General features: G+C 40.3%; 2 protein-coding genes across 6 annotated transcripts in view; one reads left to right on the top strand and one right to left on the bottom strand.

Moving 5' to 3' along the window:
* Positions 1-8,431, bottom strand: part of ARSK (arylsulfatase family member K) — a 57,862-nt gene extending 49,431 nt beyond the window's left edge. Inside the window, exons 1-2 of the mRNA XM_055565105.1 lie at positions 8,173-8,431; positions 20-149 (exon numbers count right to left, since the gene is read on the bottom strand). Coding sequence (XP_055421080.1) covers positions 20-149; positions 8,173-8,310 — 268 coding nt within the window. The 5' untranslated portion in view covers positions 8,311-8,431. The remainder of the gene's footprint in view (positions 1-19; positions 150-8,172) is intronic.
* SKIC3 (SKI3 subunit of superkiller complex) overlaps positions 1-25,663 on the top strand; it is a 129,855-nt gene that overhangs the window by 18,891 nt on the left and 85,301 nt on the right. Inside the window, exons 1-7 of one of the 5 annotated variants that reach the window (XM_055565082.1) lie at positions 8,494-8,618; positions 15,296-15,366; positions 18,785-18,935; positions 20,446-20,536; positions 23,748-23,891; positions 24,958-25,049; positions 25,444-25,519. In XM_055565082.1, coding sequence (XP_055421057.1) covers positions 20,447-20,536; positions 23,748-23,891; positions 24,958-25,049; positions 25,444-25,519 — 402 coding nt within the window. In that variant the 5' untranslated portion in view covers positions 8,494-8,618; positions 15,296-15,366; positions 18,785-18,935; position 20,446. Of the gene's footprint in view, positions 1-8,493; positions 8,619-15,295; positions 15,367-18,784; positions 18,936-20,428; positions 20,537-23,747; positions 23,892-24,957; positions 25,050-25,443; positions 25,520-25,663 lie in introns of those variants that run through there. The other 4 variants (XM_055565100.1, XM_055565065.1, XM_055565090.1 and 1 more) reach the window with 4 other exon arrangements.

The raw sequence follows: 25,663 nt of genomic DNA, 5'->3' as shown, positions 1-25,663 counted from the left end.
AAATTAAGCATGTTCGTACCTGCACGCGATGGACAGCAGATTGGAGAGTTTGTGTAGGCATTTAGAAAGGAAGTGCCATGCGTCTTCATGAAGTTTATAAAAGGAAGTTTCACTACCTGACTTCCTGGATAAAATGTTAGCCTTCCATCCTGGAATAAAGAAATTTAATTGTTTATGAAGCATTGATTACATCACAAAAGAAGAAAATAATTTCCTTTAATTTTAACCATAAAATTCCCAAGTAGTTGGGACTTCCCTGGTGGTCCAGAGGCTAAGACTCCATACTCCCAATGCAGAGGGCCCAGGTTTGATCCCTGTGCTGGGAACTAGACTTCACATGCCACAACTAAGAGTTTGCCTGCTGCAACTAAGACCCGGTATAGCCCAATAAATAAATATTAAAAAATATTCACAAGTAGCAAAAAACTTCAATATGATCCTAAGAACCTTCAAATAATGAAAAGAAGTAGAGAAAGTGTTATCATTCTCTGGCTCATAATAGTGCAAATTCATGTTGTGTGAGACTTAGATCCATTTGAATACAGAAAATAAATGAAAGAAATTACTGGAAAGTTGGATGGATGGACTGACTGAACCAATGTTTGTTGAGTATTTGGTATGTGCCAGGCACTATGAAAGATCTGGAGATACAATGGTGAATAAAAATAGAGTCCCTGGCCTCATGAAGCTTATAGACTAGTGGGAGAGGCAAAAAACATCAGTTCAGTCACTCAGTTGGGTCCGACTCTGACCCCATGGACTGCAGCACGTCAGGCTTCCCTGTCTATCACCAACTCCCAGAGTTTACCCAAACTCATGTCCATTGAGTCAGTGATGCCATCCAGCCATCTCATCCTCTATCGTCCCCTTTTCTTCCTGCCTTCAATCTTTCCCAGCATCAGGGAAACCAAGAATAAACCAAGAATAATTACAATACCATTACTGTTATACGGCCTTGAAAAAAAATCTAAAGATACAGAATAACAAAGGAAACCTTCTTGGTAAGAGTGAACAGGGAAGGCTTCTCTGGGAAGTGAGAGCTGAAGAATGAGGAGGGTCACCCATTCAAATAAAGTAGAGACGCCTGCAGGACTTAAGTGGAGATAACAACTAGGCAGCTGGAGAGATGAGCTGGAAGACTGGAAGAGATGTTTAGGTTGGAGATACCTATTTTGGAATTGAATTGGGAATTGAAGAACTCTTCTTGGTAAAGAGCAAAAAAGAAAAAAAATGTTCCAGTCCTGGAGTTATATCTATTGTATGTTTTCAGTGTAGTTTTGTAAATAAAATACAGTTTAAAAGTGAGCTAATCCAAAATACAGGACATACATACATCTTTGAGATGTCTGAGATTTCCAAATGGAGATATAAATTAGGGTACAGATAGGAATCTGGAGCTCAGAGAAGTCTATCCTAGTGAAACAAGGCTTTAATATATCCATGGCATTGAAAACTGTGAGACAGTGAAATCTTTTAGGGAGAGAGAGAAAAGGAAGAAGACCTGAGGAGTCCCAGGTAAGAAGAGAAGGCAGAGTGGGAAACTGAGAAAGAATGACTAGTGAGGGAGGAAGATTTTAGGAGGATGAGTCTCATGAAAGCTGAGAGAAGACAATGTGTCAAGAGAGACGGAATAGCTGTGTTGAGAGGGTATGTAAATAAGGTCAGAAAATGCACATTGGAATTGGTGGCTGGTGACGTTGACAGGAACACTTCCAATGGAGTCGTAAGAATGAACACCTAAAACAGAAAGGGAAGAGAGAATGGGAGGTGAGATGGCAGGTGGAGAAACCACTTCTAAGTAGTTTTTTTGCAAAGGAAAACAAAACAAAACAAAACAAATGGGATGGATGTTAGCTAATAGAGGGTTAGATACAGGAGAAATGTGGGATTAAGGTCAGGATTTTTTAAAAGATGGGGAAAGTTAGAGCATGCTTATATGTTGAAATAAATACCACTTCTAGCAGAAGTAATCACTGAATACTAAGCAAGTAACTCCTGATTTCCTGAATGATGAGCAAGGGAGCCCAGGACAAAAGTGCACACTCTACCCTTGTAAGAATTTCACTAAATCCATAAATTCAAACTCTCGGAAACTTATCTTGATAAAACCCAAATGCCTACAGGTCTTATTCCTTCAATCTTTTGGACATGGGGGATGATAACCATTTGTGGCCACTGGATGGATTCTAGACAACCCAGCCACCCAGGTTCGTCCTTTTGGAGGGATGGAGCAGGAGGTCTTGTAGCAGAAGCACTGGGATGCCATACAGTTCAGACAGTGAGGCTTGGACTCCAAGTCCTGCAGGCTAGATTCAGACGGGTGTAATGCCCACTGAATGGATACAGCAGTGTGTCTGTAATTCATGTTAGCAATTTCTTGACTCATTTCCATGGAAAGCAGACGAGAAAGCAGCTATCTTTAAATAGTAGAATAGCAAGGATGGCAAACGGGGGAGGGGATAACTACCTCACTTCGGGAAGTTTCTAGCACAGAATATGTAAAAGGTGGTCCATGTAAAGATTACTGCCTACGATATAAAGGCACTCAATAAATATTCAGTGAGTGAAATGAAACAAGTCTTTAATTCAGAGCTGTATAATTTACAAAAGACAAATTCAATATGTTCAAAATTCAACACTGCATTTTTGTAAAACTTAATAAACCTGGATTATGTGCATCAATGGAATGATTTATATTTGACTAGGTTCTGAGAAAATATTTAAATTATGCTACATATATTCTCAAGGTCAAAAGCATACTAATACTTTAAATGAAGATCAAAACTATATTATTAGAGAAGATATTGAACATTTCTAGAAGTTTTGGCTTTTTAACTTCATGTAGTTTTTACACACTAGCAAATACTTTTAAAAAGAGGCTAAAGTGGTACCACTGCTCATGGTATCAATGGGAGGTGGTTCACATAGTAATTCAATCTGAACTGAAATTGATCTTAACATGGTTAGCTGATGAAAACCACAGAGAAAGTAAGTTTTCCATCATGTGGTACTGTAGTTCACAATGAACAATCAGGTCTAAGTACAGTTCTAGCACATTTTAGTTGGGAGAGAAAATCTTCCAGAATGGTTTTCAGAATAACTTTCATTATCTTAAGGCCATTCCTACTGTTTAAACAAATAGAGTACCCTAAAACTGGGCATTTAAAAAAGAAAAAGAGACCCACTAATTGGCTTTCTGAGCACCAAAGAATTGATACTTTTGAACTGTGGTGTTGGAGAAGACTCTTGAGAGTCCGTTGGACTGCAAGGAGATCCAACCAGTCCATCCTAAAGGAAACCAGTCCTGAGTTTTCATTGGAAAGACTGATTGATGCTGAAGCTGAAACTTCAGTACTTTGGTCACCTGATGAGAAGAACTGACCCTGATGCTTGGAAAGACTGAAGGCAGGAGGAGAAGGGGATGACAGAGGATGAACTGAACTCAATTGGCTTTCTGCATAAAAGTGCCAGAAATGATACCAATTGCCTTTTGCCTTAGTTTTTGAATTCTGCTATTATTCTTGACTCTCCTGGGAGGCAGGCATTTCCCGCCTTGGGATGGATAAGCTTTTTGGTAGATATAATTCTGTGATCTGGATTGCTCCTTCTAGAGCCATGACTTGGTTCAGTTCAGTTCAGTTGCTCAGTCGTGTCTGACTCTTTGCAACCTCATGGACTGCAGCTCACCAGGCTTCCCTGTCCATCACCAACTTCTGGAGTTTGCTCAAACTCATGTCCATCTAGTCAGTGACGCCATCCAACCATCTCATCCTCTGTCATCCCCTTCTCCCACCTTCAATCTTTCCCAGCATTAGGGTCTTTTCCAATGACTCAGTTCTTTGCATCAGGTGGCCAAAGTATTGGAGCTTCAGCTTCAGCATCAGTCCTTCCAATGAATATTCATGACTTGGTATGCAATTCCTTATTCTGGGCCAGGGAAAACCAGTGATGTTTAGATTTCAAGACATCAATCTAATGAAAGAATATAATAGTAATCTTAACTGTCTGATTTATTATCAAGCAAGACTGTTTAGAGCATTCTTTTCAGATCTGTTCATCAGACTGAATGAGAGCCTCACTAGACACTGCTACACAGTCCTGTGTATAGCACTCCTGAAACCTCATGAAAACTACAAACAGCACAGGTGCAGGGGTGAAGGAGGGAGGCAGAGAGGACGCTTATGCCCTTACACCTTTAAGACTCAGGCTGAGGTGTTTCTCTTTTTAAAAATGGGTTTATTAAGATATAATTCACACATTATGCAACTAACCCATTTAATTTATACAATTCAGTGGTTTTTTTTAGTATATTTAGAGAATTGTGTAAGCATCATCACAATCGATTTTAGAACATTCTCATCATGTCCAAAAGAAATCTAGTATTCCTTAACTGTCACCCATTAATCCTCCTGTTCTCCCGAATCTAGGTAATTGTTGGTCTGTCTCTAATTTTTGTCTCTGTAGATTTGCTTTCTTTGGACAAATGGAATCATACAGTATGTTGTCCCTTCTGAGTAGCTTCTCTCACTTAGCGTAATGACTTTAAGTTCATCCACGTTGCAGCATGTATCAATACTGCATTTCTTTTTTATTGTTGAAAAATATTACTAAATTTTATTTGCCCATTTATCACCTGATATATATTTGAGTTGTTTTCACTTTTTGGAAGTATTAATATTTATGTAAAAGTTTGTGTGTGGACATATGTGTGTGGACATATGTTTTTTATTTCTTTTGGATATATACCTTGAAGTGGAATTGCTGGATCAGTGTGAAACTCATGTTTAACATTTTTGGAATTGCTAGATTGTTTTCAAAAGTGGCTACACCATTTTACACTCCCACCAGCAGCATATGAAGGTTGCATTTCTCTCATATTCTCATGGCTCGTGTGTCTCTGATTATAGTCATCTTTGTGGGTGTGAACTGGTGTCTCATTGTGGTTTTGATTTGCATTTCCATATGATTAACAATATTGAGTATCTTTTCATATGTTTATTGACTATTTGCATATCTTCTTTGGAGAACTGTCTGTTCAGATCTTTTGCCCATTTTTAAATTGCCTAAGGGCTTGCCAGGAGAAGGCAATGGCACCCCACTCCAGTACTCTTGCCTGGAAAATCCCATGGACGGAGGAGCCTGGTAGGCGGCAGTCCATGGGGTCGCACAGAGTCGGACACGACTGAGCGACTCACTTTCACTTTTCACTTTCCTGCATTGGAGAAGGAAATGGCAACCCACTCGTGTTCTTGCCTGGAGAATCCCAGGGATGGGGAAGCCTGGTGGGCTGCCGTCTGTGGGGTCGCACAGAGTCGGACACGACTGAAGCGACTTAGCAGCAAGGGCTTGCCAGGTGGTGCTTGTGGTAAAGAACTGGCCTGCCAATGCAGGAGACATAAGAGACTCGGATTCCATTCCTGGGTCGGGAAGATCCCCTGGAGTAGGAAATGGCAACCCACTGCCTGGAGAATCCCATAGATAGAGAAGCCTGGCAGGCTACAGTCCATGGGGTTGCAGAGAGTCAGACATGACTGAAGCGACTTTGCATGCATGCAAACTACCTAATCCAAAGTCACAGATTTGCACCCATGTTTTTTTCTAAGGGTTTAATAGTTTTAACTTTTATGTTTAATTCATCAGTTCACTTTGAGCTACTTTTTAAAAATGGAGTGAGACATTTTGCATGTGGAAAATCAGTATTCCCAGCATTATCTGTTGAAAACACTATTCTTTCCCCCATTAAATGGTCTTTGCATCTTTATTGAAAAATCAAATGAGAGTTTGAGAGTTTATTTCTCTACTTTCAATTCTATTCCATCGAGTTATATGTCTATCTTTATACCGGTGACACACTATCTTGATTACTACAGTTTTGAAGTGAAGGTAAGTTTTGAAGTTAGAAACTTTAAGCCCTCCAATTTTGTTGTTCTTTTACAAGACTGCCTTGGGTATTCTGGGTCCCTTGAATTTCCATATGAATTTCAGGATGGTTTTTTTCTGTTTCTGCAAAAATGTCATAGTGATTTCTGAAGAGATTGCATAGAATTTGTAGATCAATTTGATGATTATTACTATATTAACAATATTAAATCGATTTCATAAACATAAGATGTTTATCTAGGTGTTCATTAATTTTTTTCAACAATGTTTTATAGTTTGATTCAGAGTATAAGAATTGAACTTCTTTGGTTATATTTAATCCTAAGTATTTTATATTTTGGATACTATTTTAAATAGAATTATTTTCTTAATTTTATTTTTTGTTTGTTCATCAAAGGTATAAAAATACAATTGATTTTTATGTATTGATCTTACATCCTACAGCCGTGTAGACTAACTTATTAGTTCTAAAAGTTTTGCAGTAGATTCCCTAGGATTTTCTTTATACAAGGTTATGTTATCTGCAAATAGAGACATTTTTCCTTTCTAATCTAGATGACTTCTATTTCATTTTCTTATCTAATTCCCTTCCTAGAAAACTGCCAGCTTAACTGCTGAATAAACACAGTAAGAATAGACAGCCTTGTCTTGTTCTTGGTCTTTGGGAGAAAACATTCAGTCTTTTATAGTTAACAATAACATTAACTGTGGATTTTCTGCAGGTGTTCTTAATCAGGTTTAAAAAATTCTATTTCTACTTGGTTGAGTGCTTTTATCATGAAGGGTTATTGAATTCTGTCAGATGCTCTTTCTGCATCTATTGAAATGATCACCTGTTATTTGTCCTTTATTCAATTAACATGGTCTATCACATTGACTAGTTTTCAGACATTAAACCCACCTTACATTTCAGGGATAAATCACATTTAGCCATGGTGTATAACCCTTTCTATATATATTTGAATTTGACTTGCTAGTATTCTCAGGACCTTTTCTTCTATATTCATAAGAGATATTAATCTGCATCAAAATTTACATACACACATATAGAAAAATCTATGTGCTTATACTATACTAAAAACAAACAAACCCCAAATATTTCAGTCACCTTCGGAAGTTTCTAGGATGTTGTGACACACCACGCAGATTCCCTTTCGAGTGAAAGATTGCCTCTGCTGACCGTAGTTTGTCTTGCTCCAAATGGTGCCCCATTCTGGGTGCATTCCACAAATAATGGCCATCCAACATGAAAGGCCTGGTCTCCTCCCCCAAACTGGAAACAGCTCTGAAGCATCATGCTAGTTTGAGAACTACGCACAAGATCAGCTGAGTCAACAGTCAGTTCTCTTTTTGCAGGATCCTGCTTCCTTCCTTTCCCTTTAATCTCAAGAGCACTGATAATAAACTCATTCTTGTTACTCCCCAAGATTGCCTGTTAGGATCCTAAGTTTAGATAATCATAAAGATTACTTTAAGTAATATTCTCAATAAATTCTAGGGGTATATCCAGATTATGTAACTTTAATCATCCTGGGTTATTTTATGAGGAAGGCAATACAACGTAATGATTAAAAGTGCTCTTTGCTGCCAGACATACTTAACACTAACAATCTACCTGACCACAGTGACACCCTGTCATAATAAACTAACATTATATTTAGTAACCAAACATTTGTCCAAGCAGTAGTTTTAATATCATGGATAATACTAAAAATATCAGGTAATGTTAATATGTGTATTCTTTTTAGTTGATGGTTTGGGAAAGTTACAAAAAATGTTTAAGTTTGGGATTAAACAACAACAACACATACACGCATACAGTTTATCCGGAATATAGGAGAATGGGTCAAATTATGTCAACTAACGAACATAAATCAACACTAACAGGATTATCAGACAACTGGGTAATAAAAGTACGTTGATCGCTGGAAAGCTAACAGGCTTTTACGTTGATGCAGAATGTTATTTTTCCCCACAAGTGAATCAAGCGGGGATATGGACTGAAAATTTATTAGTAATTTAATGGGCCAGTAAAGAAAAAAAAATTTTGCTAAGATGCGAATCGGAGTGCGTCTTACTAAAGCATGTTTTTATGTGTGTTACATGCATATCTATGTGGTGCACGTAGGTCTGTACGGGGCGTCAAGGTAAAATGCATTTCTTGCTTTGCATCAGGATAAAACGTGTTTGAAAGTCTCAGATTCTGCTCCCCGAAGCCTACAAGCAGGGGAAGGGCTGGGCCAATCGCGGCTCTGCAGCAGGGCGCCCCCTCCCCTGCCTTTCCATACTTACGAAGGAGTCGCTCACGACTAGCAACACGTTAGGAGCATCGGGCCAAGCCTGAATTGCTCCCCGCCTCTGCCCACCTGCCCCGGGAGCTGGTGCTGCCAGCGCCGAGGCTGCAACCACCGACACCCACAGCAGCAGCATCTCCGCTTCCTGGGCCTCCGGGCGCTGAACCCCCTCCCCCTACCTCTAGGAAGTTCCTCGGGAGAAGAGGCGGGCGGGGATTGCTTTTACCCACAGAACTACAACTCCCATGAGGCTCGAGGGGAGAGCATGCGCACAGGAGGAGCGCCCGTCTCTCAACTCGCGTTAAGACCTTTTAATCAAATACCGAGCGAACTAAACTTCCCCCAGCCACTTCCAGTCATGTGATCGATGCCTGGGGGTGAAATGCGCATGCGCTGTGCTTTGAGCTCGGGCGTTTTGTAGTAGAAGAGCATCTCCTTTCTCAGGTGGGTTTTTTGTTTTTTTTGGTTGCTGTCGCCTTTTGCAGAAGTTGAAGCCGGTCGGCCTGTGGAATTGTTACCTAGAGCGAGAAAGGATAGGGTGCCGGGGGCTGCTGGATTGGCGCCGGGCGAGCCTGGCAGAGTGTCAGGCGAGATCGGGAGACGGTGAGGTGGCAGCCTGCCTGTCACTGAAGCTGAACCGGGCGGTTCCTTGTGGGGCGTCTGTCTGTCTGTCTGGACCGCCTCACGCGGGATGCGGGTCCCGTGAGGCGCCTCGAACACCTTCTCCCGAAAAGTATTTCTAGCCTGCCTTGTCCTGTTCCCCGCTTTTCCCGTGCAGTGGTGCACTCCGGAGGGGTGAGGGTTGCGGCCTACTAAGACAAGTTTCCGGAGAAGGCAGTGGCACGCCACTCCAGTACTCTTGCCTGGAAAATCCCATGGACGGAGGAGCCTGGAAGGCTGCAGTCCATGGGGTCGCTAGGAGTCGAACACGACTGAGCGACTTCACTTTCACTTTTCTCTTTCATGCATTGGAGAAGGAAATGGCAACCCACTCCAGTGTTCTTGCCTGGAGAATCCCAGGGACAGGGGAGCCTGGTGGGCTGCTGTCCATGGGGTCGCACAGAGTCGGACACGACTGAAGCGACTTGGCAGCAGCAGCAGCAAGACAAGTTTCATCTTTTGGCGGTGAGGATGAGCTTAGGCGCCCTTTGCCTCCAAGAGTGTGAAGGAGAGAAGAGCTGGACGGGCCCTCAGAGGAAGAAAGGCTGGGCTGTGTGGCTTGTTCGAATAACCGACATAGGTTTAGAATACCATTGTTCCGCTGCAGTGGTTTTTAAAAGATCTCTGGTTCTCTTGACTGTTGAAGTCCTTTGGAGAAATCTGGGGGGGGAAAAAAAGCAGATTTCTGGTCCCAGAGCCAAGTTCCTGATGTGGTTATTATAGTTTCAGGTGTGTAATTTGTGCATCACATTAGTCGCTTTAATCTTTTGATACGAAAAAGGAAGAGTTGTAGTATTTCTTTCTGTGAAATCAACTTTTCATACTAATATCCGACAGTGCTTTTTGCAGAAAATAATCACAGAAGGGACAGACTTTACTTATTTAATACTCGCAGGGTGCTTCTTATGCTCTGATCATTATACTATGCATTTGTAGAGCACCTGTTGTGTGCCAAGTAATTTTACGTGGAGTATCTTCTGTTATCCCCACTTTCACCGTTTTTTTCAGGTAGGAAAGCTGAGACTTGGACAAGTTGAATGACTTGCCCAAGGTTACAGAGGGAATCAGTCTGAGTAGGACTTGAATTTGAGTAGTCTGTCCTGACTCATTGCGTTGCTGTCTCTAATTAACTGTAGGATGTCAAGGCATTCCCATGAATTTACTATGTTAGTTAGTGAAGCAGCGCTGTTAGTCAGGCAGCATGCTAAACATCTGTGGGAGCAGACAGATACAGAAACAATGGTCCTTGACTGTAAAGAACTTACACCTTAGGGAAAAACTGAAATAATAGTACAGCGTGAGAGGTAATACACATAGGCTCCCTCACAAACAGGATCTGTTTCAAATATTTGTTTTGAGTTAATTTGGAATGTAGAACATATTTTGTCAGAGAAACAATGTTGACTGACATTTAGAGTCATTAAAAATATATTTAACTTTATCTGTGGGATAGTATTGATTTTGTGAACTCTTCAGTCTCTGTGGCCTTGTTTTCTCAGGACGTGTATTCAGAGTTGACGGTCAGAGTGAGTGAATCACATCTTTTTTTCCTGGCTCTCCTTTTGGCAGTGTTAGTGGGAGCAGGTGCTATAGTAGTTTGGAGCAAGATGGATATTTTAGGCCCTCGGATATACAGCTCTGGAAGATGTCTCGTCTTCCTTCTCCTCCGACATTCAGTTTGTCTACAGTATCCCTCCCAAGTGGATTGTGCAGTCTGTGCCTTTTCATCTCCAGTGATGGGAAACACTTCTTTGAGGAGCCCATTCCATATTTTTATTGGTGTAATTATTAAAAGCTCGTGTTTTGAGCTGAAGTCAGTCTCTGTACACCTTTGACCATTCATTAGTCCAGTTATCTTCACTTTTACATGAGTAATCGCTCCTTTTCAGCTACCCTTTTCACTTTCCCCACCAGGTTTCACCCCCCTGCCCAGGCCTTCCCAGTTCCTTTGGGTAATTATCTTATAATTTCAGTTTGTTTTTGAACACTCTATTGTGGACATAAAGCATATTTGCTAACCAGTAACTTAGCATGTCGGGAGAAGGCAATGGGACCCCATTCCAGTACTCTTGCCTGGAAAATCCCATGGACAGAGGAGCCTGGAAGGCTGCAGTCCACGGGGTCGCTAAGAGTCGGACGGGACTGAGTGACTTCACTTTCACTTTTCACTTTCATGCATTGGAGAAGGAAATGGCAACCCACTCCAGTGTTCTTGCCTGGAGAATCCCAGGAACGGGGGAGCCTGGTGGGCTGCCATCCATGGGGTCACACCGAGTCAGACACGACTAAAGTGACTTAGCAGCAGCAGCAGCAACTTACCATATCAGAAAAGGTACTTTTGAGTTGTGTGTGTATACCACTCTGTGTGCACATCTCTCTGTGTGTACTTGTGTATGTATAGTGTGTTGCACTGAGGGAAAGGCTCCATTATGTGTATGTTTAAGTCATCAGTTAAAGATCCTGTGTTAAGGGCTAATTGGTTTAGTGAAATACTTAACTTTGCAGTTCAGAAAATTGTTCACTTTAAAGTTTGGGTGTAGGTTTTGGTTCTTCATAGTCTTTTAGTGTCCAGCATACTAGACAGCATATTGAAAAGCAGAGACATTACTTTGCCAACAAAGGTCCGTCTAGTCAAGGCTATGGTTTTTCCAGTGGTCTTGTATGGATGTGAGAGTTGGACTGTGAAGAAAGCTGAGCGCCAAAGAATTGATGCTTTTGAACTGTGGTGTTGGACAAGACTCTTGAGAGTCCCTTGGACTGCAAGGAGATCTAACCAGTCCATTCTGAAGGAGATCAGCCCTGGGATTTCTTTGGAAGGAATGATGCTAAAGCTGAAACTCCAGTACTTTGGCCACCTCATGTGAAGAGTTGACTCATTGGAAAAGACTCTGATGCTGGGAGGGATTGGGGGCAGGAGGAGAAGGGGACGACAGAGGATGAGATGGCTGGATGGCATCATTGACTCGATGGATGTGAGTCTGAGTGAACTCTGGGAGTTGGTAATGGACAGGGAGGCCTGGCGTGCTGTGATTCATGGGGTTGCTAAGAGTCGGACATGACTGAGCGACTGAACTGACTGAACTGATACTAAGATCATGGCATCTGATCCCATCAGTTCATGGGAAATAGATGGGGAAACAGTGTCAGACTTTATTTTTTGGGGCTCCAAAATCACTGCAGATGGTGATTTCAGCCACGAAATTAAAAGACGCTTAACTCCTTGGAGGAAAGTTATAACCAACCTAGATAGCATATTCAAAAGCAGAGACATTACTTTGCCAACAAAGGTCCGTCTAGTCAAGGCTATGGTTTTTCCTGTGGTCATGTATGGCTGTGAGAGTTGGACTGTGAAGAAAGCTGAGCGCCAAAGAATTGATGCTTTTGAACTGTGGTATTGGAGAAGACTCTTGAGAGCCTCTTGGACAGCAAGGAGATCCAACCAGTCCATTCTAAAGGAGATCAGTCCTGGGTGTTCTTTGGAAGGAATGATGCTAAAGCTGAAACTCCAGTACTTTGGGCACCTCATGCGAAGAGTTGACTCATTGGAAAAGACTCTGATGCTGGGAGGGATTAGGGGCAGGAGGAGAAGGGGACGACAGAGGATGAGATGGCTGGATGGCATCACCGACTCGTTGGATGTGAGTTTGAGTGAACTCTGGGAGTTGGTAATGGACAGGGAGGCCTGCTGCTGCTGCTAAGTCGCTTCAGTCGTGTCTGACTGTGCGACCCCATAGACGGCAACCCACCAGGCTCCCCCGTCCCTGGGATTCTCCAGGCAAGAACACTGGAGGAGGTTGCCATTTCCTTCTCCAGTGCATGAAAGTGAAAATGAAAAGTGAAAGTGAAGTCGCTCAGTTGTGTCTGACCCTCAGCGACCCCATGGACTGCAGCCCACCAGGCTCCTTGGTCCATGGGATTTTCCAGGCAAGGGTACTGGAGTGGGGTGCCATCACCTTCTCCATAGTGTGCAGTATTCACAAAATTGCTAGATATGGTAACACCTTTAAGCATGTTAACGTTCCAAATATATCTGTGAAAATGTTAGTCTAGACAGTAAGTGTTATAATTTCAGACCTGTGTGAGATTTGTCTGAGAAGACTTTATGCTTGACACTTGAATTTGGACTTGAATTACACATAGCATTTGAGTAGACAGAGGCAAATATGAACAGGCTGAATGGGAGAAGTAAAGACAGAGATGTGAAAAGTGTTGGGGAATGGTGGAAAAAGTAAATATGAGGTAATACTGAAAAGGGGATTCTTCCTTTCTCACTTTAGCTAATTGAAAATTACTACATTTTGAATGTAGGGAAACTAAAAACAAACTGCAGTTGAGTAGAGTTTGGAACCTAAAAGGTCATAATACTAGATAGATGTTGGGTACATAAGGAACTCCAGAAATATGTTACCTTTATATAGGGATTTTTTGACCTGAGAGACAGAATACATTTATTTAGAACATACACGCATGCCCATGTCTGACTCTTTGAGATCCCAAGGACTGCAGCCCGCCAGGCTCCTCTGTCCATGGAATTTTCCAGGCAAAATACTGGAGTGGGTTGCCATTTTCTGCTCCAGAACATAGAGCATTTGTCAAGTTGTAGTCTTTAGTATTTGTGTAGTAACTATTTTAAAGAGGATACTTGTGTTTGGTGATAGCCGTTTTTTGAGAAACATAGACAAGAAGCTTACTTCTTGAGGGATCAAGGAAGATAGGATTGGGGGTTTTAAATGTGTATAATAAGTGTATAATAACCACTGTGAATTAGGAATGGGAGGAAAGTGGTGAAGTTGATTGAGAGGGTGGTAGGGGCTAAGGCCTGCAGAACTGGCAGGTACTGTGTTCGGCTACTCCATCTACGTACGTATCAGGTCAGTGATGTCCTCACTTTACCAATGAGGAAACAGACTTGGAGGTGAAGTAAGGTGCCCAGGATCTGTGGAGGCTTGAATCCAGATCCGTCTTTGTTGACTTGGTGGGTGCATGTGGCAGAATGAAGGGGCTGACAAAATCTTGGATATTTTCTGAGAACAGAGTTGGAATGACTGAGTTAATCAGTAAAATCAAGTTGAGTGAGGAGGGTAATCATTCGTAGCTGAAGAGGGGCTTAAGGAAGTTAGTGACATGGAGAGTCAGGTTTTAACATTTATTTTACCTCCCCACTTCTTGTTTAACTTTTATTTTACTTTCCTAGACATTGTGAGGTTCACAATACTTTCTTTTCTTACCAGTAAGACCCTCTTCTGTGGAACTAACCCTTCTATTTAAATAGCAATGGCACCCCACTCCAGTACTCTTGCCTGGAAAATCCCATGGACGGAGGAGCCTGGTAGGCTGCAGTCCATGGGGTCGCTAGGAGTCGGACGACTGAGCGACTTCACTTTCACTTTTCACTTTCCTGCATCGGAGAAGGAAATGGCAACCCACTCCAGTGTTCTTGCCTGGAGAATCCCAGGGACGGGGGAGCCTCGTGGGCTGCCGTCTAAGGGGTCGCACAGAGTCAGACACGACTGAAGCGACTTAGCAGCAGCAGCAGCATCACTAGAGCATGGTTTATCAAACTTACTATTTCTTATTCATCTCCACCTGCTTCACCTAAGTTTTGTTTATTTCCTAGTTCTAAAGAAGCATTTTTTTTTTCCTTTATTCCGTTTTTTAAAACCACCTGTATTCTCTCCAGGAAGCATTCTAGGTTAATTTTGTTTGACAGAATCCATTCCAGAGATAGTATCAAAAGATACTTAGAATTTGTAGTCATGTAGAATTTGTTTTAGTATTTCAAATGGCTAGTTAGATGGATTATTAATACTAAAAAAAGTTTGGTCTGTTTAATTAAATTTACAAACTAGTTGCCTGATGTGGGCAGCTTTTTTTCATATTTAGAATTCTTTATGTGGCTTAGAACAAGATTCACTTCAGTGTAATTAGGTTGGAAATTGGAAGTAAGTAAGTGCCCTTAATGGAGAAGGAAATGGCAACCCACTCCGGTGTCCTTGCCTGGAGAATCCCATGGACAGAGGAGCCTGGCGGGCTGTAGTCCATGGGGTTGCAAAGAGTCGGGCATGACTGAGCGACTAACCCACACACAAGTGCCCTTAATTGTTCTAGATTTAAAACAAAGTGTAGAAGTAGATAATATTCTCTTCTGGCTCAGTTTTTTACATTGAAGTCAGTGTATTTTGAGTTTCTGTAATTTTTTCCAAATGTGATTGCTTACGGAAGTTTCTTTTGTCACCTTGAGGCCATGGGGACACAGTTTAGACCAACTCAGAAATTTGGAAATTGTAATTAGTATCTTTTTGGGAAAGAAAGAAATTGGAAAATTGTATTATTTCTCATGTTTTAAATTATAAATTATGAAAATTGAACCTGAATCTGATGTGTTAAAAATTCAACATGTTTTGGGTGGTGTATGTTACCTTTTTCATGTGCCTAACTATCCTGTGTTTTACTTAATCTAGATGGATAAACATTTAAGGAACAATCTGAAACTCAGTTGACAAAGAAGATAGTTTGTGATAATAGGTAAAAGGTAAGTGTCTAGAGTGCTAAATCATAGGCAGTTAGACTCTGCTTTTATTCAATGACTGATATTACCGATTCTTTTGAGAAGGATGGTTAAATGGTGTGGGTTATTATTATCCCAGATTATAGGTCATCACAAAGCACCTTTAGACTTTTGTAATTAGATTTAAAGGTGTCATTTTTTTGCTTTTCTGTAATTAACTTCCATTGTTGTTATCGTTACTATTTTTTTTTCTTCTTATTTTTGCTTTGTGGAATGTTTGTTTCTGGCACTGCTGAATGTGGCTTCAATTTCCCTAGCTTTAGCTGGGGTGTGTAGGACATATCAGTTCATCTACCTGTCATCTAAATGTTAGTTTTGAGGTATATCATTGTCTTTTGGCATGGTTGTCACTTTGTAACTTTTTATTAGGTGCAGTTGTTGCTTTTTATGCTTGATATGTTGAATCAAAACCCTTTTAGTGGTAGTAAAAAAAAAAAAACACCCTTCATTGAGTGAGAATGTGCTAAATATACACTTTTCTTGAGATTGAGGATAAAAAATGGGAGGAGAGGTATAAGCATAAAGTCTGTGGGGCTATGGAAGAATACTCAAGACACTTGTAAAAGGGCTGGGGTTTTCTTTGAAGTGTTGGAAATGCTTGGAATAGAGGGAAGTATCCCAAACAGAGGAATATGAGGTTATGTGGAATCCTTGTGAGTAGTAGGTTTTTACTCTGCAAAATGGGTAGGTGATTAGTGCTCTATAAAGCTTTGTGAAGAAAATGAGTGAATGAGCCTCCTCGTTCTCCATAACCCTTCCTAAAAAAGAGGAAAACATTTTCAGGGCTAGAAAGAGGGCTAGAAAGGCAGATTATTTTGTTTTTCAGAAAAGTATAATCCCCTGAAACTAATATTTATTTATATATATGCATTATATTTTGGTGAAGAGAGAAGGTGTTAGTGCTATCTTGTTATGCTAAATGCCAAATCAAATGAACAAGAGATAGGAGGAGAACAGAGGATTCCACTGCAGCAAGTTGGTTGTTCAGTCGCTCAGTTGTGTCCAACACTTTGTGACCGCATGGACTGCAGCACACCAGGCTTCCCGGTCTTTCACTGTCTCCCAGAGTTTGCGCAGACTCATGTCCTTTGAGTCAATGGTGCCATCCAACCATCTCATCCTCTGTCATCCCCTTCTCCTCCTGCCTTCAGTCTTTCCCAGCATCAGGGTCTTTTCCAGTGAGTCAGCTCTTCACATCAGGTGGCCAAAGTATTGGAGCTTCAACTTCAGCATCAGTCCTTCCAGTGAATATTCAGGATTGATTTCCTTTAGGATTGACTAGTTTGATCTCCTTGCTGTCCAAGAGTCTTCTCCACACCACAGTTTGAAAGCATCAGTTCTTCGGTGCTCAGCCTTTTTTATGGTCCAACTCTCACATCCATACATGACTACTGGAAAAACCATAGCTTTGACTATATGGACCTTTGTCGGCAAAGTGATGTCTGTGCTTTTGAAAACACTGTCTAGATTCATCATAGCTTTTCTTCCAAGAACCAGGAGTCTTTTAACTTCATGTCTGCAGTTACTGCCCATAGTGATTTTGGAGCTCAAGAAAATAAAGTCTGTCACTGTCTCCATTGTTGCCCCATCATTTGCCATGAAGTGATGGGACCAGATGCCATGATCTTCATTTTTTGAATGTTGAGTTTTAAGCCAGCTTTTTCACTCTCTTCTTTTACCTTCATCAATAGGCCCTTTAGTTTGTCTTCACTTTCTGCCTTAAGGGTGGTGTTATCTGCATATCTGAGGTTATTGATATTTCTCCCGGTAATCTTGAGCTTCATCCAGCCTGGCATTTCGCATGATGTACTTTGCATGTAAGTTCAATAAGCAGGTTGACAATATACAGCCTTGATGTACTCCTTTCCCAGTTTGGAACCAGTTCATTGTTGCATGTCCAGTTGTAACTGATGCTTCTTGACCTGCCTACAGGTTTCTCAGGAGGCAGGTAAGGTGGTCTGGTATTCTCATCTCTTTAGGAATTTTCCATTGTTTGTTGTGATCCACACAGTCAAAGGATTTAGCATAGTTAGTGAAGCTGAAGTAGGTGTTTTTCTGGAATTTCCTTGTTTTTTCTGTGATCCAACAGATTTTGGCAACTTGATCTCTGTTTTCTCCCTTTTCTAAATCCAGCTTGAACATCTGGAAGCTCACGGCTCACGTACTGTTGAAGCCTGGCTCGGAGAATTTTGAGCATTACTTTACTAGCGTGTGAAATGAGTGCAATTGTGCGGTATTTTGAGCATTCTTTGGCATTGCCCTTCTTTGGGATTGAAATGAAAACTGACCTTTTCCAGTCCTGTGGCCACTGCTGAATTTTCCAAATTTGTTGGCATATTGACTGCAGCACTTTCACAACATCATCTTTTAGGATTTGAAATAGCTCAACTAGAATTCCATCACCTCCACTAGCTTTGTTTGTGGTACTGCTTCTTCCTAAGCCCCACTTGACTTCATACTCTAGGATGTCTGGCTCTAGGTGAGTTATCACACTGTCATGGTTATCTGGGTCATTAAGACCTTTTTTGTATAGCAAGAGTAGATGTAATTACCTGTGAAGACATGTCAGGCTATAGAAGGGTATTGAACATTCGAATTGGCCCCCAAGAGAAGAATAGAATTTGTCTCGTATGGTCTTTAAAAATAACCCACTTCGAGGCATTTGACAGATCCATGTTGGCTGCTCCATTTAAGTCCAGATTTGTCTGTCTCATTTTCAAAGTCTAATGTAAACTGGTGCTCTACCTACCCAGCCTAATTTTCTTCTATTCTTCAACACGTCCTTCCTCTTCCATTCAGTCTGGCTTCCTTATTGTTTCCTACACATTCCACACTCATTCTTCTCTCTCCGACTTTGCTAATGCAGTGCCTCTGGCTGGAGTAATTGTCCTTCTTCCCTCCATTCTCAGATCCTTTCTCTACCTCGTAGCTGTTGATTATTTCACATCACACTTCTGTCTTCTACACTCGTATCACACTTGCACTCGTTAGCCTTAGTTTAGAGTTCGATTCTTCAGTGACTCATGTGCCTGAGGTCTTTCTCTGGATTGAGATTATATTCTTCAGAGCAGAGGCCTTCCTTTCTGTGTCTTCTGTCAAAGGCAGCATATAGCTTGGGAGCTGCATGCTGTGTTAGTGCTGCTTGGTTCTGCTTTGTTCAGAAGTGCTTTTACTTGTATGTTGGATGATAGAAAAGATGGTGATCTTTGTCCTGGAAAAGTTGCATTCTTCGATTGCTTTTGCTTAGTCTTATCTTGAAGCTGTTTTTGTTCTTTTTTAACTTGGGTATCTCTTGATTTCTTTATCTTCTTGGATGTCTCTTTTTATCCCTTTCTGTTGGTCCAGATTAGTTGTCCTCATCACTGTCATTCTCTTCTTTCAGTCTGCAGGTTTATCTACCAGAGATAACTTAGGTGTGAGAAATATAATGTTGCATCAGCATACAGACTTGGTTGCTTCAAGCAAGATTTTCAGATTGTATACAAATCCTTCTGATGTTTTACATCTGTAAATTTATGCCAATATCATTTCAGGTAACAGAGCGGTGTCCAAATTAAGAACATATGAGATATGTTGCTTTAATTGTCTAATTATTGTAACTAAGCAAAAAAATTCCTTTTCTATTTAGGAAATCTTGTTTTGGCTATAGATAAATCGATACTTTAATGTTTTAATTTTTGTATTGTTTGAATCTAAAATTCTTTAAGTCAAAGGATGTTTTTAATTCTCTGGCTTCTTAAATGTCTTCCATCTTAGCTTGTGCCTCGGCCTGTCTGGGTGTGAAGGGCTGTCAGCCACCGTGTCAGTGGGCCATCTTTTTGTTCGTTTTGCTGCCTTGAGCATCAGTGACCTGTAATTACCTAATGTGTGCATAGCTCTGTTTTACATGCTTGAGGTTAGAGTTCAATGGAGTTGGCAAAAAAATACAAATGTTTCTTTTTTCAAGATCAAGTTGTGATTGAATTTGACTAGTTTACTGGTAAATGGAATAAGTTGTGACATCTTAAAATATGTTAGTTTATTTACTATTATACTAATATATCTTCAGTGAATATTTTGTCTACAAATTGAAATATCTATGGCTGAAATTAATATACAGTCTTCTTGAATATTCCTTTCCTTTATTTAAGTATAAACATTACGTTTACTTCTCTTCAAAGAATATTATATTACAAGGAATACTAGACTACTGTCATCCTAAAGAAATCCTTACTGTGAAAAAAGTTAAAATCCTGATTTATATTTTATAGAAACTAACATCAAAACAGAGTGCTTTCTTAAACTTAAACTATTACATCATAGTTACCGAAATTTATTTGTGTTAATGTTTTTACTTTGTGACTTGGATTTATTTTAGTACTTGCTTTGTGTAGAATTCTATTGAGATAGGTGTGTGCTTTGGGTCCTGGCCCATAAGATCATCTGTGTTTTAGCCTACTATACGGAGAATGCATATAATTCAAATACAATGCAATTTCAGCAAATATTTGTTAATATATACAGTTTGTCAGATACTAGGGATTGAGGATACAGCAGTTAAGCAACAGCAACAACCCAACAACAACAGATTAAAAATCCCTGCCTACATGGAGCTTATATTCTGGTGGGGTTGGGAAGCATAATAAATAAGTATATAATATATTAGATGGTGTTAAGTGCTTTGAAGAGAAATAAATGCAGTGTTAAAGAGATAGTTAGGGAATATTGAGTGGTTGGGAATTGGAAGAAGAAAGTGTTAAAATTTTAAATAGCGTGGCCAGGGAAGGTTTCATTGAGGAAGTGGCGTTTGAGTAAAAATCTGAAGGGATGATCTGACTTTCTGTTTTTTAAACATAATAAAATATGTTTATTTTAAGGGGAAAGAATGCTGCATGTGGAGGAATTATGTGTGCCTTTTTCAGAGGTTAGGTTTGTTCAATTTGTTGGAACTGTTACAGTTAGGCAGGTATCATTGTAGTTTCATTCAGGCTGAAATTTGTATATAGTCCTCTTGAATAGTCCTTTGCCTTTATTTAAGTATAAACAGGCTTTTTGTTTTGACAGAATGTCCAGCAAGGAAGTAAAGACTGCTCTGAAAAGTGCTAGAGATGCAATCAGAAACAAAGAATACAAAGAAGCTTTGAAACATTGTAAGGTAACTAATATTTTTTTTTTTTCCTTCCAGGACAGAAATGGTCACAGCTATAAGCATCACTGATTTGTAATATGTGAATCGTTTGTGTCTAAAAACAACAAAAGTGGTCAGGCCTGTTAGTAAAACCATTAGCATGGTTGTGCCAGGATAAGTTACTTCTACCACTTACTTTTGTCTTTCTCTCTATTGGTAACTTGTCAAAGCCAAGTTCCCAAAACCTGAATGTGTCTTAGCTGTCTTTTGATGGGTTGTACTATGGAACACTGTTGTATTTTAAAGTTTTCCTTCTTTAATGGTATGTCGCCGGGAGAATCCCCTTGGTGTGTGGTTGTGAGCATTAGGATTCTAAAGGTCCTTTCTGTGCTGAGGGAAATGTTCGCGTCCAGAAGGAGGAACTGTAGGTGCAGGAGAGATGCAGGCTGGCAGTAGGAGAGCGGTCCCTGGGAGGGTGAGTGAGGATGGGGTCCCGAGCTTGAGAGGAGGGCCTTTGACACTTCTTCTGTCTAAACAGCAGGGAAGATAGATACAGATCCATAGCCATCAGGTTTGTAGATTGGGTGGTGGTGGTGGGAAGATAAATGTCCCCCTCTGATGGCTCCTGTCTTCTTAGGGATAAGCTGAGGCTGAAAGAGGAGTTGTGTAGGAGGCTGGAGACAAAAGAAGGTATGATATAGTTGTCATTCGCCATGAGAGAAGAAATTTATGAGTTAGGATTAGCAGGATTCCCAGACTGTAGTCAATGTCCTTTTGAAAATTTCATGTTATTAAAGTGAGATTGGTGTATTCAGCTGTGTAGTGTCTTCCTTCATGTCACCCTTCTCAGGCTTGGAGATGGACATGATGAATTCAATATATAGGTAGTAAGAAAGCTGAGGGGAAAGAGAGGCAAAGGAGTTGAGGATGTTTGCAAGGGAATGATGACAGTGATGTAAGCTGGTGTAAGCTGGGGCATGAGAGATGAGAATTGAGGGAGGTGAGATTAGAAAAAAGTTGGTTGTAATAGAGGTTAAAGAACTGTTACCATTGCAGTAATTGAACTGGGAGGCTAGGAGAGGTACATGCTGGAAACCCAGGTTTTGGATGGCTGAGTACTGAGGGTAAGTAACTGAGAGGCCTTGACATTCATTGGGTCGTCTGCATGATTGATAGAATGATTACTGGAATTGAAGTGGAGAGGAGGGATACCCTATTTTCACTGAAGGAAAGGGGATTCCTAGGAGGTTGGTAGATGGTAGCAACAAGAAGGATATTTTCTAGAGGATAGCTGGTGGTTTGATTTTCAAAGGTGCTGGGGTTTTTAAAGGAGGAGGGGGAGCAGAAGAAGAATATATTACAAGTGACAAGTGTGAGCAACGGAAACCCTTGTCTTAGCTCCTGGCCTGTGATATGTGGGATGAACGTGAAAAGAAATCAGCTGCAGCATGTAAGATCTGTAGGGCCACAGCCCAGATTCATTGCAACAGAACTTGGTGCAGTTCAAAGAAAGACTGAACCTAGGGACCTTGGCTGTTCACATCAGGAGTGTCAGCAGTTGCACTAAAGAGTTCAGGACAGCGGGAGGGAGAGAACTGAGTAAGTCTGGGGGAAATAGATAGCAGTATAGAATGAGAGTCCTAAGGGGTGAAGGATGCCCTTGAGAGGTTAGGTTTCTAGTGAGCCCAGCAGGGGTGGAGGCCATGGCAGAACTAACCCTCATACAGAAGAAGGTGGACGGGCTGTTCAAACTCACGGTAAGAAGGAGGAGGTGGCAGGGGTGCTGGGAGGGGTTGTTTCCTTCAGCACTAGACTAATCTAGTACACATGTGAATCTGTTTCTGTTAATACATACAGAAGTACCGCAGCCGTCTTCTTTCTGATTCACATATGAATTCCACCAAGCAGTTTATAATTTATACCTGAGAGACTCAGCTGGAAAGCCAAAGATGGGGAGCTAGTCAGTGGCAAATGTGTGACGACTTAATGTGTAGTAACCTAGAATGTTGAAATTTTAAGAGAAGTTGCTCCTTAGTGTATTTGCTGTGTCTGGTCTGATTTATCACCTCCTCTGCTGGTGCGTCTGTAACTCAGTATAAGCATGCCTTTAGGCAGCCTTGTCTGACTTGTTCGGATGGAGTTGGGAGTCAGGTACTTTTTTCCTTATCTCAGAATTCCATACCTGCTTTCACTGCACTGTTATAATTATTTCTTTAAAAAGTCTGTTTCCAATCTTGAAAACCCGGTGATTAGGCAGACAACAGGTCCTTACTGACCGTGGGTTGACCGTGGCATTTATCATTTGCTCCGCAGTCGTATGCCAGTCATTGCCCTTGGTGTTGGGAACACAAACGTTAATAAGACCTCAGTGTTTGGAGCTTAGCTTTGGTGCTTACCTCGTGGGTGCCGGTTTTTTGGGAGGTAGCATTATGGGATAGAATACTGGTGACATTGCTAGAAGTGTCATGTGGCCGCGCGTAAGACTAATAATCTGCCTGCTTCAACTCAGAAGTGTTCTTCCTTTTCTCTAGAATATGTAAAACCTTAAGAGCTAATTTCATTTTAGCTAGTAGTTTTGTGTTCCTTTCACTGGAACATCTTTGCTTTCCATTTCAAACTGTTTTACCTTAGCAAGTAGCTGTTACTTCTGTAAGCAGTAGCTCTCTGTGTAATTTTTGTTCTAGTTGACAGGTGTTGTTTAAACATTCATCGCCACTATTTCTTTTGAACATATTTGGTGCAGTCACATTGAAGTCAAAATACTTTCCTAGCATATAATTTCAATGAAAATATCTATCTGTTTAATATGGGGAGATGCTATCATAGGGGAAATAAAATATGGGAGTTGGATAAGGGAGTTGGATACAATATGGAAAATAGTTTTGTAAGTGACTAGTAGCAGTGTGCCATGCAGGGTAGTAAGAATAGTCTTAATTGTGCTCTTTATACTTAGTGTTATTCTTAAGGGGCAGAGGGAGGCATTTGGCTGAGGCACGAGGATTACTTGGACATCTCTGTAAAACATGCCTCATATTTCAGGCCCCCTGCCGTCACTGGTCTGGTCCAGCTCCCCCTCTCCTTGAGGAAACCAGGGACCAGAGAGGTTGAGTGGTATTCTGAGATCACCAAGTTAGTGGTAGATCCAGATTTCCTGACTGTTAGGTAGACTGTCTTTGATTGTTGTTTGTCCACAAGTTTCTAAAGCGTAACGAATGTCTCTTTTAATTTTTTTAACCAGACAGTGTTAAAACAAGAGAAGAATAACTATAATGCCTGGGTTTTTATTGGCGTTGCTGCAGCCGAGCTAGAACAGCCTGATCAGGCCCAGGGTGCCTACAAGAAAGCTGCTGAATTAGAGCCAGACCAGCTACTAGCTTGGCAGGTATGTAGACATTCTTTTCTTTTCTTTTTTTTTTTTTTTTACTATGTTATAGGAAAGAACTTTTTTCAAAATACAGGTGACAGCTTTACAATAAGCATTTAGACTTCCATTTCCCCAGAATAAGAGAGAAGAAATTAAATTTATTGATCTCGTAAACTTGAAAGTTAGTTGGTGCCAAGGATGCTGTTTGCTACTATTTAACATCTAATCCAAAGGATTATTTCCAAATGTTAGGACAGAAATTGAAACATGATTATATAAATCTCCAACTTAATTATGTATGCATATGAGAGACTTATGAAGAATATTCTTTATGCTTATCTGAGGGGAAAAAATGGTATATTAATGTGTTTCTTAAAAAATAATATGAAAAAATTTGAAATTCCTATCTGAGTATGAGTTACATTCTTTTTTCTTACTTAATGGTCTCTGTTTTTTACTTGGCTTCTCCAGCTTTTTCATGTTTAATGACTTTGTTTCATATCTCAATCACATCTTAGAAACTGTGATTAATAGGAGGTAGAAGACTCTGGAGAACGTAAACCTGTTTGTCTCAGGTTCACATGAACAAGAACATGAGTAGGTTGTCTGGTAACATCTCTCTGATGCCAGCTTTTATTGTGTACTGATTGGTTTAGGCTATCTATCTTTATTTGAAGCAAAAATGATAATTTCCACAGAGTACTTGGATTTCTTTCTTTTGACCATGTGAAAGTAGTGTTGTATGGTAACATCTTAGGGGTTAAAATTGCACAAGAATTATTTAAGAAGTATTTATTATTGTGAAATACATTTTCAAAAGTAAAGAGAATGATGAAATGAACCACTCTGTGCCCATCATCCAGTTTCAATAAAAACCTACTCACTGCCAGTGTTTTTTCATCTGTACTTTGACCCACTCCCTCCTACTCCCAATTATTTGGAGGCAAATCCCAGGTGTTTTATTTCATCTGTAAACTATAATAATCTCTGTCATAAATAATCTTTACAGATTGTCACTTAGCAAAACAAATGTGAGCACATTAGATGTCTTTGGAAGAGTAATCGCTGCTGTTTCCTCTTCTAGGGGTTAGCAAGTTTGTATGAGAAATGTAATCACATAAATGCTAAGGATGACTTACCTGGTGTTTACCAAAAGCTCCTGGATCTGTATGAAAGGTAATCAGTGTGTGGGGAAAGGCTCGTTTCTTTAAAGGCTTGAAGTAGAAGAAACTGGTTAAAATTATATACAAGTACTTCAAACATTTACTGGGAATTGGAAATCATTTTCCTTTCAAAGTATTGTTACAGAATCTTTTAATTGTGATTGAAACAGTAATAGTAGGAGGGTTGACTAATTTGAGAACTTTGATATTATTTTTAGTCAATATAATAGAAGATAATGTTTCTTAAACCTTTCTTTTTTATGAGAGGCTCATTTTATGAAATTTTTCTGTAGTGTGATAGAGGATATGTTCCAGTAGTATTATTTTGGTGATATTTTAATTTTTGTGTCTTAAGTCCTCAGTTTTTTTCATTAATCAAATTCAAAATCCTCTTTTTCTATTCTAAGTGTTGACAAACAGAAGTGGTGTGATGTCTGTAAGAAACTGGTGGATCTGTATTACCAAGAAAAGAAACATGTAGAGGTCGGTTAATGATTTGCTTGGGTAGTAAATTTCTTTTAATAAAACCATTACTAAAAGGAAGCTTTCATTTAGCTTAAGGAAACATTTTAAAAATTAACATATGGTATGGCATCAAAACAAATTACAGTGCTTTGAAAACTGTAA

This window comes from Bubalus kerabau, chromosome 1 (assembly GCF_029407905.1).
Source record: "Bubalus kerabau isolate K-KA32 ecotype Philippines breed swamp buffalo chromosome 1, PCC_UOA_SB_1v2, whole genome shotgun sequence".
NCBI lineage: Eukaryota > Metazoa > Chordata > Mammalia > Artiodactyla > Bovidae > Bubalus > Bubalus kerabau.
Note: the sequence above shows the minus strand (reverse complement) of the source record. Positions and strands in the feature narration are given on the sequence as shown.